Raw genomic sequence first — 15,678 nt, 5'->3', positions numbered from 1 at the left:
ACACAGACTGCCTTCTCAGCTACCCTCACATAAGCGCTTGATCATGCTAGGAGTGTAAAGCTTGTGATATGTGCACCAATTGTAACCATTTAAGCATTTAAAGAATAACAGTAAATGCACATTTCACATGTAGGGACATAACACACTCACACTCAACATATATGTATATAGTATGTGCATATAGAGGGTAAATGGATTTCTAACACAAAAATGAATACTTCCTATGGTGGAGTTTATCAAGGGAATTATGAAGCATTATATTAATGTTAGGCAAGGGACACAGTAGGAATGAATCATTTCTTTAGGCTTATAATATGGTAAGAAGACGATCACCATTCTCTATTTGTGGCACAAGAATAGCATGAAATTGGATAAGACTATAATCAACAGCTTTAATTCAATATACAACCTTAGCTAGACTGCTTCTGAAATAGATAATGCATGAATAGCAAGCAAGCAAGAAGCACAATCAAACTAAAGTTCCCAATGTAGAATTAAACTTCTAATTCATAGTCAAAGTATGGGAGAAACTTATAGTGCATATCTTGCTTCAGTTAATAAGAAAAGATAGAAAATCCACCAGAAGCCCAAGGTGTAGAACTATATCCATGAAAAGCACCTTAGAAATATATGTTGTTGTGGTTTTGCTCTTCTAGAAGTATAAGATATAGTTCAGCGAGTAGAATAGAGATTCGCTTGAAGTCTCCTGAGGCTCTCTTGAACATATCTAAGTCTTGCTTGAAATAATATATGTCGCTTGAACGCATATGAGACTCGCTTTAAATAAAGCGATACCTGACCACATAGATGTACACCTCCTATAAGATAAGAATGAAAGAGATTGTGTTAGACATTGAAGCACACTTGATTTCTTCGTTTTCAGCCCTGAAGGAAATGGAAACTCCTTCTTATTTATTCAAATGAGAGTAGATTTAGGATATGACTCTGTAGCTCCTACTCTGCATTTCATCCTGCAAAAAGAAAATCAAGCTTTTGGATTCCAAAGAAGTGTTGGCTTCGAAGGAACGTTAGCACTTGCGATTCCTGAGCTGGAAGGTAGAACTTTCATTTTCACAACTCGAGGAACACGCTCATAATAAATATCATCATTAAGATTAATCACTTGGTGAGGATCACCTGTAAAAGGAATACATCTCCGTGCTTTATCTTTGTTCGTTCTTGGCTTTTGAGGGCCTAATACGTACAAGTTGGGTCTTAGCTGACTCGCTCTGATTGAGCTTCTCTCCTACGAGACTCGCTTGATCAAGCTTGCCCTTAGATTTAGCCTTAACAGACTTATAGGTCTCAGAACCGCTTTGGTCAAGCTTGTCTTCAAAAAGACTCGCTTGATCAAGATTGCCCTCATATTTAGTCATCGTCCAAATAAGCACTTCTCTAGTACTTACCTCGATGTCAGATTCAGGTTCGGGATCTTTGGTGACAAATAAGCACTGCTCTGGTACTTCTCCACAAAATTAGATCATCATCCGAATCTCCACATAAGGTAACAAAGGCCTTCTTCGTTGGTGTTTCTGATCCGCTTGGTTCCTCCTTAGCAACCACCTTAGCACTTGTGCAATCCTTGACCATGTGTCCTTTACCTTGGCAATTAAAGCATGTGACATCCTTGAGGTCGCGTGGCTTGGAATCTCTGTTTTGAAAGCCACCCTGCTTCTTAAAGAACTTCCTGACTAGCTTAGTCATCATTGCAACGTCCCGGTCTTCTTCATGATCATCTTCATCTTTGTCTTCTATCTTTTGAAGAACTCGGGTGAGCTTGAGAGTAATTCCTTTGGATTCCTTTAATGCTAGTGACTCTTTTTGGTTCTCACTTTCTTGTATTCAATGTTTTGCAACAAGTACAGATACAAGAAGCTCTTTTGTCTCTTTTGTCATTAGTATAATCCTTTTAGTAGTATCAAATTTAGCATTAACACCATGAATGAAAGATAAAGAGAGTTCCCAGGGTTCTACCTTAAGTCATGATGAGGACATTTAATCACATAGTACCTGGAATCTCGAGTGATAATCTAATATAGACTCGCTTTCATCCATCTTGAAGGAGTGGAAATCCCTTTGGAGCTCGAACTTGTGATTATTCTTCATGTCTTCACTGCCGTTGCACATATCTATAATAGCTTCCCACATGAGATTTGCGGTTGGTAGAGATATGATTTTATCTAAGTCCTTTCAAGAGAGAGCATTCAATTTGAGTTTTTTTCCTTTGCATTCTTTTCAAGTGTTGCATACTCGGTTGGGCCCCATTTGTGAGTGTTTGTTTCTTCAAAGAGATTGTCTTCACCTTTTTCAATAATCCTCCAACATCAATAGTCAGTTTGTTAGATGTAATTCCTAGTCATGGTAAGCCACCAATCTAGTTCCCCCTCAGCTAAGATAAGAGGCTTAGGTAAAAAGATTCCTAGGTTGAAAACATTTTTATCGTTGCCCATGATTCAGAATATTGAGAGATTAAGAATCAACGCAATGAGTGACCTAAGCTCTGATACCAATTGTAGGATCGATGAGTTAGTCTTTTGATCGGCTCGCATAAGTGTTTAAAAGATGTATATGATAAAAACATAATTAAGCTAGTCTAATCTCCAGGTTAAACATAATAAGCTAGTAAGCTAATGTGTTAGAGTTGCGAAAAGGGAGATTAGCTACAATATTGAACTTAATAATATGAGTTAGAAAGTTCAACTCAATGCAAGGATTTTTTCAAGGTGAGAACCCTAAGCTTCTAATAAGCTCGGGATAAAACTCACCACTAAGATTATATTAATCAAGAGAAATTGCACAGTAGAACTAGCTTTAACTCTAAGTAACTCTCCCTCACAATACAATCTGCATTCAGCACATACAAGCAATATCTCTCAATCAAGCTCTAAGGTGTTTTAGACACTAGCTCTCTTCACAACGACTTCAACACAGAGTAGCTTTCCTCTAGCTCTCAACTCTGTCTAATTCGCTTTGCTCCTCTCTAACCAAGTGAAGTTTCTAAGGTCTCTAGCTTTCTCTCTTAAGCTCTCTCAGCTTCTAAGCTCGTGTGCCTAACAACACCTAATGCATGTATATATTATTTCTAAACTTAACTCCTAAGTCTAGAAAATCTATATCTAACGACATTGAAGAAGTCCACCTCAACGATCCATGTGATCATTGCGCTCCTGGAATGCATCAACGGTTCTACACGCTTTGTGCTTCTTCACTTGATTCTAATAGCTTTGCCCCTGTTGGTAATCCGATCCACACCCGTAGCGCGTCCCTGATTTGTTCAGCTTGGCAATCTCCGTTCATCACTATCCATAGGTAGAAATCCTAACAAACTCATGTTGTTTCCATTTCCCATATCCTTAGCTTCTAGGCCTTCCCTTCACTTGAACAAATCCTCTATGCGCTGGTGTAGGATTCCTCGTATAGATTCTTTCTTTCTTCTCCATTGCTTGTATCTTCTCTCTTCACATAGAAGCGCAATCCACTAGCTTTACCGCGACTCTCTCTCTCTCTCTCTTAAAGCTAGTCCTTTCATCTTATATCTCTTCTCTTTAACACTTTATTTTCACTTCATCACTTATTCTGCCTTGGCGAGATTCATCTTTCCCCGCTAGGCCTCAAGCTAGTCTCCTCGTGGACTCATCCAGTCCGCTTGTGTCAAATCTACTCTTATAACTCATCAAGCTATACCTGAAAATCTTTTCACACAAAATGGATATCAAATACCTAGGTTTATCATCATCAAAACAAGCGGAATATTTGAGCTAGCTAGTTACACACTCTAGCTCAAACCAACACCTTGTTCCTTTCAAACTGGTGCAACTCTTCTTCCATAACAACAATTCAGTCAGGCTCAGTGGGATCTTCTTTGATAGACTTAGGTTCAACAAGAGAGATGAACGTATTGGAGAAGAAGAAGGTAGAAAAATGAGATCCCAAACTTTTTTTCTCCAAAAGAAGTTATTTTCCAGATAGTGCGGTCCTTAGAGAATTGTTAGAGGTCAATTGGGACGCATGTTGTGAAACAATGTCAGTTGTGTCATGAGGGACAACTTCATCGGACGGTGATGTATCCTCATCTATGCCTTTCACTTCTGTTTGTAGCTCATAATCATCTGTATCAAGGGAAGGAACGGTTATGTTATAAGATATACCTGATGTTCCTGGATCTTGTTGCTCAGCTAACTCTGGAACGATGAAGGGAGCAGAGTATTCCTCAATTTCATTGTCAATGGTGATCTTCTTTTATAATCTGAAGGACCATCATCATCTTCTTCCCTTTATATATGAGGAAACTCAGTACCAACTGGGTTCGTTCAGTCGATATCACTTGATTTACCAGGAGTAGCCTAATCAAATTCCACATGAACACTTTTTTCATTTTTTCGTGCTCTCTTGTTCAATACTTTATATGCCACACTATCATTACATATCCAAGGAAAATGCCTTCATCACTCATTAAGTCAAACTTTCCCAAGTTTTCCTTACCATTAGTGAGGACAAAGGCATTTGCATACAAAGACACAAAGGTGTGGCATATTGGGAGTCTTGTTCCTAATGAGCTTGTATGGAGTTTTGTTGAGAATAGGGCGAAGCAGTGCTCGGTTGCGAATATAATTAACATGAATTATTGATTGTCTTAGTCCAGAAACTCACTGGAAGCTTGCTTTCAGTCAGGAGGGATCTAGACATATCTTCAAGAGTTCTATTCTTCCATTCTACCAAACCATTTTATTGTGGCATCCTAGGGGAAGAACACTCATGAGATATCCCATGCTCTTCACATAATTCAATAAATTGAATGTTTTCAAACTCTGTTCCATGGTGAGATCTGATTTCTTTTAGCTTCAAGTTAGGATTCTTCTCAATACGCTTAATGTAGGCTTTGAATATAGGAAAATCTTGTTCTTTGGAAGACAAAAACATAGTCCAAGTAAAGCGTGAGTAATCATCAAAATTGCGAGCACATACTTGCTCCTAGAGTGACTTTTCACTCTTATTGGGCCACAGAGATCCATATGGATCAGTTCAAGGGGTCTTGAAGTGGAAACATATTGCTTTGAGGAAAAGGATGTCCTGGTTTGCTTTCCTCTCACGGAATCATCACATAAGTGACCGATATCAGACTTGATGGATGGATTCCTCCTTACAAGCGCTTTGGCTTGAAGCTTATGAGCTCTTATAGGACTTGCATGGCTGATATGGTTGTGCCACATAATGGTTTCATCTTGGGTTGTAGAAAGACACCTAGATTGATCAGAGATGAAGCTTTTATCAACAACGTAAACATCATTGTTCCTCACACCCTTTAAAGTGATTTTCTTAGTGTAAATGTTCATCACATGGCACATATTGTTGTTCCCTTGGTCACCAACCTGCGAAATACTAAGCAACCTAAAACCAAGTTCATTAACAAGATTGAAATTTGAGACCTTTATTCTTTCATTCAACATGGAATTTCCAGTGTCAATGATTTCTCTTTGTCTCTTATCTATAAGGACCCACTTCCCTTGACTTGAATCTGAAGTGAGGTGAGTTCTTTGGCATTGCTTGTCATATGACATGATCATACACTATATATATACCACCTTTAATTCATCACTTTTCCCTTCTCCTTAACGGAGAAGGATCAACAACATTAATAGCCATGACACACATTGGTCCACACTAGGCTTCAAGATCAACATCCTCATCAAAATCACCCCAAACAACAACAAAGGCCTCCTTTTCTCCATTGATGAGGTCCTTTTTCTCCTTAGGACATTTATTGGCATAATGTTATAGCACTCAACATTCTTCAACTCTCCTTTCTCTTGGATCCTTTTATGCGTTCTCTCCAACAATCATTTGAAGGACTTGGTGATCAAGCTTAGCTTGGGATCAAAGCAAGAGCCATCTTCATCGTCGTCGTTTTCAATCAGTTCAATGGCTTTTTCCACCATCAAATCCATAGTCCTATTATTTCCGGACCTTCCCTCTCCATCTTCCTTACCATACTTTTCTATCTGGTTGAAGACTCACGGAACATTAGAGAATCGATTTTGGTTGTTTCATTGAAACTAGCCTTAGTCATCTTGTGACGGCATGGCATGCCACAATGAATGCTCAAAGCGCGAGTAACAACCTCGAACCTGGCTTGATAAGCATACACAATCTCTTCTTCTTCCATCTTGAAGCTGTAGAAGTCTCTCTTGTCACAGAAGCAGTCCAGCTTCCTCGTATCATTACTTCCCATATACATCTCCCCCAAGTTCTTCCATTTGGTAGTGGCTATTGCACATGAATTCAACTTCTCATTATCTTATTGACTTAGAGCAGTACTGATGCACATGTTAACTCTGGAATTTCTCTTAGTGACATTCAAATCTTTAGGTTCCCATTTGAGTTTGAGAAGCTTCTTATCCAGATCGGTAATGGGAAGATTACCGAGAATGATTACTTGCAAGCACTAGTAATCATTACTCATTACCGTCCCTTCTCAAGCAATGGTGACTTGTTATTGGCGTTTCCGATGCTTAGAGCAGAGAGAGACACTTCACCTATTAAGATAAACTGCAAGTAACACACGATCTAGATAAAACCTGCTCTGATATCAATTGTTGAATCGAGTTTGTTAGAACAAGGACCAGCAAAGTTGTGCCTTGAGAAACAGAATATAAGATATGCAGTTTAACACACTTAATAATGGAACACTTAACAGGAAACATTTGAAGCGGTACGTTAATACAAATACAATATTTAGAGAGGAAACCTTCAATAGCCAACAAGCTACTTGAAGTAAAACATCTACCTTTAGGTTTCCTAGCAGGATTTCGAATCAACTTCTATTATATTCAATGTTACACAATAACAATTCAGATCTCTAGCTTGTTACACCACAAGCACCTAAATTCTAATGTGGAACAACAATAATACCTCCCAGTCTAATTCAAACCTCCTTACCAACATTCAAGCTCTTACCCCATAGCTTGAACAAGAAGGTGCTAACTTCGTCTTCTTCAAAGTGTTCATGTTTTTCCTGTGTATGTACACCCTTTAGCCTAGAGATACAAATAGTCTGTTTATATTCTAAGAGGAATGAGGATCTCAAATAGTTAACCCTATTCACGAGATCACACATAAATAGTAACCGGTCATATAATATAAATATATTATTTCCTAAGATAAAATCTCCTATAATGTAACTAAATGATTTGGAGGAGATTTGATCTCATCTTGGCCATTAAGGAAGATGTTCCGTTATTAATGAAACAGCTGGCACGCGCTCCATATATAAGTGATGGAGCTGCAGGGGAGATGCGCCCTTCCTTCAGCGCAAAGCATCTTCCATCCACGTGTTGTTCCAAGGCACTTCTTCAGCTATTGCATAACATTGAACTTGATTTTTCAAGCCTTCTCAACACTGTTTCTTAGGCTATTTTGATAGAGTTCTGAAACAGTAGCCTTCATGTCCCTTTCCACTTGTTCCATGAGTTTATAATATGCAATCACATAAACGACTACTCCATCAAGTGTAATGAGTTTTGTTATTACCAAAACATCAAAGAACACTTTTCAGAATGTAAATTCTGACAATTTTGAATCCAATGAAAGACAATGTGAATCGTTCTATGAGAAACGTAGCATGAAGGGTGCACTCTCCGTTATTAGTTGTGGACAAGTGAGGCCTAAATAATAGATCTCGAGCTGTTTCGAGAAGATATTTATGCATGCATTCAACCATGTCATTCTTCTGGGATATGGCAAAGCAAGAACATTGATGATGACAATATCACGCTGAGCATAAAAATCCATGACGACCTTACTACAAAACTCAGAAATGCTATTGCTACACATGACCTTTATAGATGTTGCAAATTGCTTATCCATATAAAAGACAAAGGACTACATAAATGCTAGAAGAGTTGCTCTTATGAAGCATTATATAAGTCCATGTATTGCGTGTAAAATCACCACAATAGTAAAAAAGAAACGATTCCATTATATATGGGCCACTATAAGGTCCTCATATATCGACGTGTATCATTTCTTAAGGAACTAGTATTCTTAATAGTGCTAATGGGAATTGACCTCTTTGTTGTCTTGCTTGTGTGAAAAAAGTTTAAGGATCAAAACTACTAATATCTTTTTTATTAATAAATGAGCGCGAACGCAACTAATTATTTAACTTTTATATATAGGGTTATAACAGTAAATAAACATAAATTTTTATGGACTTTCCAACCAAACAAAATAAAAATGTTAAATTGACATGATTTCACAATTTAACCATAAATTATAAATTTCAGAAAATCAGTTTCTAGGAGGTAAAATTCTTATACTTCTCCCTCTTCAACCGTTCACCTATGTGCCCGGACAACTAGAGTGATGCATGGTTATCAAAGTGGTTATAACCAGTGTTCTAAAAATGCTAGACAGGTATTAGGCGGTGAGGGGGGGCCTAGCGCCTAGACGGGACCTAGGCGGATCAATATTATAACACTTATTTTTTATATTTTAATTTAATTTTCTTATATGAAAAACTAAATTGAAATATACTGATTCATAATTTTCATAGTAATTCATGATTTAACTATGTAATTTTAATATAATCATATAATTTGCTCATTAATCATCCAAAACTCATAGACTTTATAGTATTCGTCATAAAGAAGATCTACAAGAACAGAACAAGCAAAAATCATATAGTTTTCAACACATGTTTCAATGTAAGTAATATTAAATAATTATCCATAAGTCATAGTTGCAGTCGTAGGCTCTTAGTGGACGTTGGCCGCAGTACGAGGGAGAGGGGCAGGGAGGGCCTAACGAGGGTGAGAGGCGGGACAAGAGGTGAGGTGAGGTGAGAGGCAGCTGGTAGGATGAAAGGTGACGACATGACGAGATGGAGTGGGAGGTAGTAGGGATGAAAAAGTTCTCAGTTAAGAGTGATAAGGGTGAGAGGTGAGAGGCAGAGACATAGTACGAAAGAGAAGATGAGATTGATTTTAAACTTTTAACCAAAATAAGAACGCATATTCCTTTAAAAAAATGAACGCATACCCCCGCCTAGAAAAAAAAACGTAACGCCTAGGCGGACCATTTTTTTTCTACACCTAGAAAAAAAAATCATAATCGGAAGGTTAAGGTGCCGCCTAGAGTTTAGGGAGGCTTTTTAGAATTACAACTTAGAAGTGTTTAAAACAGGTTTGGTTGATACTCAATACAACCCCATTCCTATTTTAGATTTGACCGATTGATTCAGTAACAGATCATGATCTGTTCAAGAAAATGGTTTCTGGAAGTGTTTATGAATGCCATTAGATCCATTCAGGAAAATGGTTTCTGGAAGTGTAAGAATGCCATTAACGAGAGATTAGCTTTTAATTATGCGACTTTACCCGAAGCACATCTGCCAGCTTATAGTGAGAATTAATTATTTAAAACCAAGCCTGATTTGGGGATTTCTTCTTCCTCTTCCCCTCCTCTCAATTTCGTCGTTCCTCTTCCTCCCTCTTCGCGTTTCGTCATTTGGGTCCTCTCTTTCTATATGCATAGTGCGACCAGAATGGAAAATATGCTGTATGCTGAGGAGCTTATTAAAGAATTTCTTGTCTTTAGAGGATTTACAAGGACGCTACAAGCATTTGATTCCGAGCTACGCACCGATGTTGGAAAAGAATTTCAGGTCGACAAGATATTAGATCTAATTTTCACTGTTTATATTCCTCAGTTTCAAGCAGAAAAATTGGTTGGCCTTCTTACTTTCTTCAAGCAGTGCTTTTCTTCCTCTGAGACAGTACTTGCTACCACACTATCAAAATTAGAGGTTTCCATTTTCCATTGTTATATTGTACATGCAGTACGGTCAGGGAAGATAGACTGTGTTGTCAAGTTCTTCGAGATGATTGGAAATGATTTGATACAGAAAGGAAACGATTGGACTCCGTGGTTTGGTGAGTTTGAAATCAAAATTTCCTCATCTGAAGCGCACTTGATTCTAATGCTAACTAATGTCCGTTTCTTAATTTTGTTTGCAGCCATTCCATATTTAAAAAACCCAAGCACAGATCCTCGATTTCGCATCTACTTTTCAAAGGATTGGTTTGATGCATTGCATCTCTCTGTTAGGAACTTCCTGAGTATGATCTTTAACGGTTCCCATATCCTATAATTCTACTATGAGGCTGCATGCTCTAATGAATATAATATGCCAAGACAAAACATCAAAATCTATAAATGAATAAGGAGAGTCTTAGTACTGTTCATAATGAGTTCCATATGTTTACCTGGTACTTGCATAGATGTTAGCACCCCATATCATTAGGTTTATGCACATCAAGTGAACTACATGTACATGGGCATGTTTCCTTAATCTTTTTCACGCATCCCTGCCTTGCTGAAGATTAGCTCTGAGAAGGATACTATTAGTCGTCTCAGGAAAGACATTAAGCAACTCAATCTCAAGTTAACACAGCTGCAGACTGTTTTAGAGGAAAAGGATGCTCAATTACGACATCTCAGAAGGTAGTGTGTGATATTATCTATTGCTGTTAACTATATTTACTTGAAATTTGCTATTGCCTTCATATTCTCTTTGACTATAAGGGTGTGCAACACAAATAGCAAATAAAATAAAATCTTACTGACATTTATCGTATAATGAATTCAGTGATAACACCTTGAAGAAGGAGGCAGACAGTTCAAGAAGCAACACATCAGCAATTACAGAAAGTGTAATTCCTGAAAGGAGATCAATTTTGGATGCTGTCCCTTCTAATAATTTTTCTGCAACTAGTAATAGAGGAGAAAGTGTGACAGAAATTGCTGCAACTTCACTAGATATGAGTTCAGATAGTGTAGGCCTTGGCTCGGTAGATCCATCTATCGAAGATGACAAAAGTGACAATACCTATGATGCTTCCAGCTTTGGATTTTATAATGGAGGTAATTAGTCTGTTTTACTTTTACTCCATTCACCTTGTAAATCATGTTTAATTGTTGTGCTCTATAATCACAATTGGTGGTAACTTGGAAAATGAGTGGGCTTGGATTCAATTCATCTTCATACTATGTGCTCCATAATTAAGGAATTACCTATATTTTTGTCATGTAATCCTTCTCCAATGAAATTAGAGATATCAAGTTCTTAAGTGAAGGAATTAACTTCAGAAATTGAATCACACTGAACTATGTATAGGAAAATCTTACAAGCTCAAGAGACATATAGCTTTCTTACTCTTGCTCACATTTCAACTTGAAATAATAGGTAAAGGTTTTGCTGATACATTGCAATGCATTTACTGATGCCCTAGAAAATAAAGCCCAGAATAGTCAGTAGATTGTTTCTTTGCCACATTGTTTACATGGAAGTGGTTCAATACATTAACTCATGCATTAGTTTTATGTTGATATCATGCAGCAACCTCTGGATGTTCTCTTAAAATTTCCATATCATTACTTTTTGTGCTCTTACTTCTGTTCTTCCAGTTAATTATTCTGCTCAATTTTGTACATTAATGGCTCTAGGAGGATGTATTTGTATTTGTATTTGTATGCTTTATCTTTGATCTCTATCATGGCATTGAAATCTGTATTGCGTATCCTAATGGACTGTCTATGATGTGATTCATCAAGTAGATTAAAGAAATTAGGATCTTGTTAAAAGTTTCTAGTGGTCTTCATTTACACATTACATATATTGACAGAAGAAGGATCAAGAACGGAGGATGAAGAATTTTCAGAAGTAAAGGTTAACTTCCAGGTAAATATGGCGAATTTTTACTCACATGTGTGCTGTATGTTTGAAGTTAATCGGTACGTTTTATGCTCATATAACACAATGGTGTGATATTGTTAGGAGACTTTTCTGGGCCATACAGGTCCGATTAGTAGATCTCGGTTTTCTGCTACTGGAAACAATATTGCCAGTGCTTCTGCTGATGGAACAGTCAGGTACATTTTAGGATCAAATACTGCGCTTGAAGTTCATGTCGATTGTGGACATAAATAGGTAGAAGGTTTATTATATGCAGTTTTGTTTTTGTTAAAACTCCAAAAGTTACTTTCAAATGTAAAACCACTGTTATCAGTTCTGTTATATTGACTTTTTATCCTCTGACCCTGTTGTCTGTTTTCCTTAATGTTAGTAGGCATTAATTTATTTCCAAATGTAGTGATAGTATGTGGTAATCTGTAAAAGGATCAGACATGATTTGAATAAAATATCAGATTACGAGTTCTACTTGCTGCTGAGTGGAAAGTGGTTGGTCCCAATTACTGTTCTCTTAGTTTTCAATGTGTAAGTTCAATGCAGATCGATTAAAAAATGAAATTACATACTATGTGGATACGCTTTAGGAGTTTAATGTAGATCTTTTCTATATTAAACACAAGTTCCTGTTCATTTTAGGGATTTTTTCTCGAATATGTGAGCATAGTTCAAATCCAGTAGCCACCATACTATCCTTATCTTTTCCCTGTGTCTAATATGTAGAATATTATTGTTGATGGACATCTGAAATCTTCACAAATAAAGTTCATGTACTTGTTGTTTTTTAAGAGGATCTTTTCTTCTACATTACTTACATCATTAATCGAGTCTTCTGAATATAAGCCATAACTCTCATTCAGCATACTCATCTACATTATTGAAATTTGAGCCAATTGCACGAGACTTGCTAAGCTGTCATGATTCTAATTTAGTAGACTCGTCGCGACATAACTAATCTTCAAAAACTAACCATAGTTTGGTGTTAGGCATGACACTCTTCCAACTCATAGATAATGTATAATAAATTGTTACATGTACAATGCTGGAGTTGATTTATATGCATAACATTCTGCTTTCTTTTTATATTTTTTGTTATTTACATGAATCCTTAAGTACTTCTGATGTCATTGCTGTTTCCAACTATTAATTCATCCCTTTTCAAGGGTGAAGATTTTGCATGATGACCATTTCCTTAATTTTTCTTGCAAAAAATTGTAAAGGATATGGACATATGACTCTTCTACCCCTTCATCAAGAAATGCCACCATCTATTGCGGGGCCGAGGTCTTGTCACTTGACTGGGAATCCAAATCTGATCGACTGGTCAGTCAACTGCTGAGCTATTTTATACTTTATCCATATTGTTGAAGTGAATGTTTTTTTTTTGTTCTTTTATGTATTTTAACGAACATGTTTCTTGTCAACAAAAGCTTCTCATAGGTACTGCTGATGCTGGGATTAAAGCATGGAATGTTGATGCAAAGCGAGTTGTCTGTGATTTGAATACAGATGATTCATATCCAAGGTATATTTCTTGGAACTTGGTCTTGTTCTTTGACTCCGCTGCTTAAAAATTTGTATTTTTGTTCTACAGGATTTTAGATATTAAATGCAGCCCGGTTGAACCTGTTTTTGTTTCTGCAGCTGCATCTGGAAGGTAATATCCTTACCCTTTCAAATGTGCAGTGACTATATCATTAATAATTGTTACTTCTAATACTTACTAGCTGATGTACATTTTGTGCTACAAAAGTTATCATTCTTGATCCAATATATCTAGATTAATTATTTCAAATTTGGTACGACCACTCAAGGACTTGTTAGGACTTAGAGGAAATTCAGTAGAACACTCTACTGACTCTTTTCATATATTCAATGATGAAACTACGAATCTGTCTGAAGGGAAATATATAGGCAGTAAACTACCATCTATCCACTAACCCACTAACATACTTAGAGGGGTAACTGCTAGAAATCAGGGAATGCAAATAACTCAATCATTAAAGATAGTTAAATCTGAAATAATTAATAAAAACAATTAAACTCCTAAATAAAATAACTGACTGAATTTCTGACTGGTAAGTTGAGTTGGGTTCGTATCAAAATTTTGGTTATATTCATTATTGTTTCTCAATGAATGCTACACACATTCCACAACATTCATGTTGTTAGTACCAGATCTGGCAACTTCATCATGCTTATATTTTAAGATATTAAAACCGTTTAAAATGCTTCATTAATCGGAAGATGTGGCACTCTTAAGCAGACTCTAATATTCTTTTGCTGTACCTTGCTATAAAGCGGGTTTTGTCAAAATTTTGTACCCGAATAAATTTTCTGACCATGATTATCTGGACAACAGTAGAGTTGGTAGAATTTTTGGTTTATTTCTGATCATGTTTGAAGCATCATATAGTCACCACTCGATTCCTTAGACTTTGTTTCTTCTTACCGCATGGAGGTTCTTTTATCTATTATTCCTTTACTTCATCATTCTTGTATTTCCAGATCTGGATCAAAAAGTACTGAAACAGGAGAATTTGCATCACTGACTGTTTGGAACATGAAATTATGGAAGGCTATGGTATGCCTTTATTCATTCAAGCATGCCATGAGTATTGACTGAGATAGTTCCTCACTATGCTCAATTTTCATCTATTTGAAGACAGTTCTTCCTCTTGGTGAAGATCCGCCAGCAATCACATCTCTCTGTTTCAATCACAATGGAAAAATCCTAGCAGCTTCTGCTGTTGATGGCATGATTCATATGTTCGGTATCCTAATGTTCGATTAATATCAGATATAATTCATCATCAAAGAGGCTAAAATAGCAATACTGAATTTTAATCAAGGGAAATCAGCATTTTTTCCTTGACCTATATACCATAAGATATGTCTGCAGGTCTACAAATTACAGGTTGGCCTGCTCATGATTCAGCCATAAGCTCTATCCTCTTTGGGCCTGATGAGACCAGCATTTTCAGTTTAGGATCAGATGGAAAGGCAAGTGCTTTTAAACAAATCAAATAGGATTAGGAATTAACTTTGCATTTCGCAATCATATCTTTGTCAACTATATAAAATGTTACTTGTTATTTCAGGTTTTTGAGTGGAGCTTACAAAACCAAGGCCGTGTTCTTTGGCAAACGGATTGTAGTAGGTAACAACGTTTTCATACTTGATCTTTAAAGGAATTAACTAAGTTGATGTAAGTTGACGAAATTAAGTTAATTGATTACTCTTGATACACCAGTGAAAAGAAGAAGACTTGCATTGTTTTCTCAGTTATTTGTTGTGTAATATTCTCGCAGAAGTATTATCTCGAGAATTTTCTATGTATTGTGAGCTCAAGTAACATTGTGTGTGTTCCATTCCATAGGTTCCACATTCCCGAAATATCGAAAAATTACAGACATGAAATGGCTTTGGATTCGGATGGAAGGAGGCTATTGGTGACTTCTGATTCTGTAAGATCGCCCATGTACCAGGTAATTTCTCCACTTCGAGTAGTATGGCTTGTTTCCTGCACATGAACATGTTACTTATGCTGTATCCATTCCAGGTCCGTGGTTATGGAAACAGCTTGAAGACACTACCACACAGTTCAGCTGTAACGACTGTGGATTGGCATCCAACTTTGCCCATATTCTTGACTGGTTCTGCTGATAACTCCATTAGGGTCACATCCATTTTGTAGAAATTCGAGTTTCACTTCAAAACTGAGTGCTGATGTGTTGCTTTTTTCATGTCTTTATATAGGCCAGCTTCTAATCTATCTCAAGGTTTGCAAACTCAAAATCTATTTGTTTTTGCCTGGTGCCTTTTTGTCTGAAAAAATCAAGTAAATGTGCCCTTTCAGGGAATGAAAGATGCAGATAGTTTCCTAGAGATGTTTAGCAATATCTGTTTATGTTACAGGGGAACGTGGAAGA

The 15,678-nt window shown here is 36.8% G+C and overlaps 2 protein-coding genes across 2 annotated transcripts; both read left to right on the top strand.

Moving 5' to 3' along the window:
- The first annotated feature begins 9,541 nt into the window (after positions 1 to 9,541).
- LOC141251483 (WD repeat-containing protein 91 homolog) lies at positions 9,542 to 10,147 on the top strand. Its single transcript, XM_073670337.1, has 2 exons — positions 9,542 to 9,929; positions 10,014 to 10,147. The coding sequence occupies exons 1-2, from the start codon at positions 9,542 to 9,544 to the stop codon at positions 10,145 to 10,147; spliced, it is 522 nt and encodes a 173-aa protein (XP_073526438.1).
- Positions 10,148 to 10,243: 96 nt separating this feature from the next.
- On the top strand, positions 10,244 to 15,443 carry LOC141251482 (WD repeat-containing protein 91 homolog). Its single transcript, XM_073670336.1, has 14 exons — positions 10,244 to 10,279; positions 10,379 to 10,500; positions 10,646 to 10,920; positions 11,682 to 11,737; positions 11,834 to 11,928; positions 12,967 to 13,069; positions 13,177 to 13,271; positions 13,341 to 13,403; positions 14,255 to 14,330; positions 14,412 to 14,520; positions 14,637 to 14,749; positions 14,848 to 14,906; positions 15,126 to 15,234; positions 15,309 to 15,443. Exons 1-14 carry the CDS (start codon positions 10,244 to 10,246, stop codon positions 15,441 to 15,443), a joined length of 1,446 nt encoding a protein of 481 aa, XP_073526437.1.
- The last annotated feature ends 235 nt before the right edge of the window (positions 15,444 to 15,678 follow it).

The sequence above is a fragment of the Phyllobates terribilis genome, unplaced genomic scaffold (genome assembly GCF_046119375.1).
Source record: "Phyllobates terribilis strain yellow unplaced genomic scaffold, ASM4611937v1 Scaffold_7124__1_contigs__length_39823, whole genome shotgun sequence".
Taxonomy (NCBI): Eukaryota; Metazoa; Chordata; class Amphibia; order Anura; family Dendrobatidae; genus Phyllobates; species Phyllobates terribilis.
This window is presented reverse-complemented; position numbering and strand designations above follow the sequence as displayed.

What these genes read in the sequence shown, in the direction of transcription:
- LOC141251483 (XM_073670337.1), top strand. Translation starts at nt 9,542, where the DNA reads ATGGAAAATATGCTGTATGCTGAGGAGCTTATTAAAGAATTTCTTGTC. An exon ending in CGATTGGACTCCGTGGTTTG is followed by an intron (nt 9,930 to 10,013) that starts GTGAGTTTGAAA and finishes TTTTGTTTGCAG; the next exon opens with CCATTCCATATTTAAAAAAC.
- LOC141251482 (XM_073670336.1), top strand. Translation starts at nt 10,244, where the DNA reads ATGAGTTCCATATGTTTACCTGGTACTTGCATAGAT. An exon ending in TGGCATGATTCATATGTTCG is followed by an intron (nt 14,521 to 14,636) that starts GTATCCTAATGT and finishes ATATACCATAAG; the next exon opens with ATATGTCTGCAGGTCTACAA. An exon ending in TGGCAAACGGATTGTAGTAG is followed by an intron (nt 14,907 to 15,125) that starts GTAACAACGTTT and finishes TCCATTCCATAG; the next exon opens with GTTCCACATTCCCGAAATAT.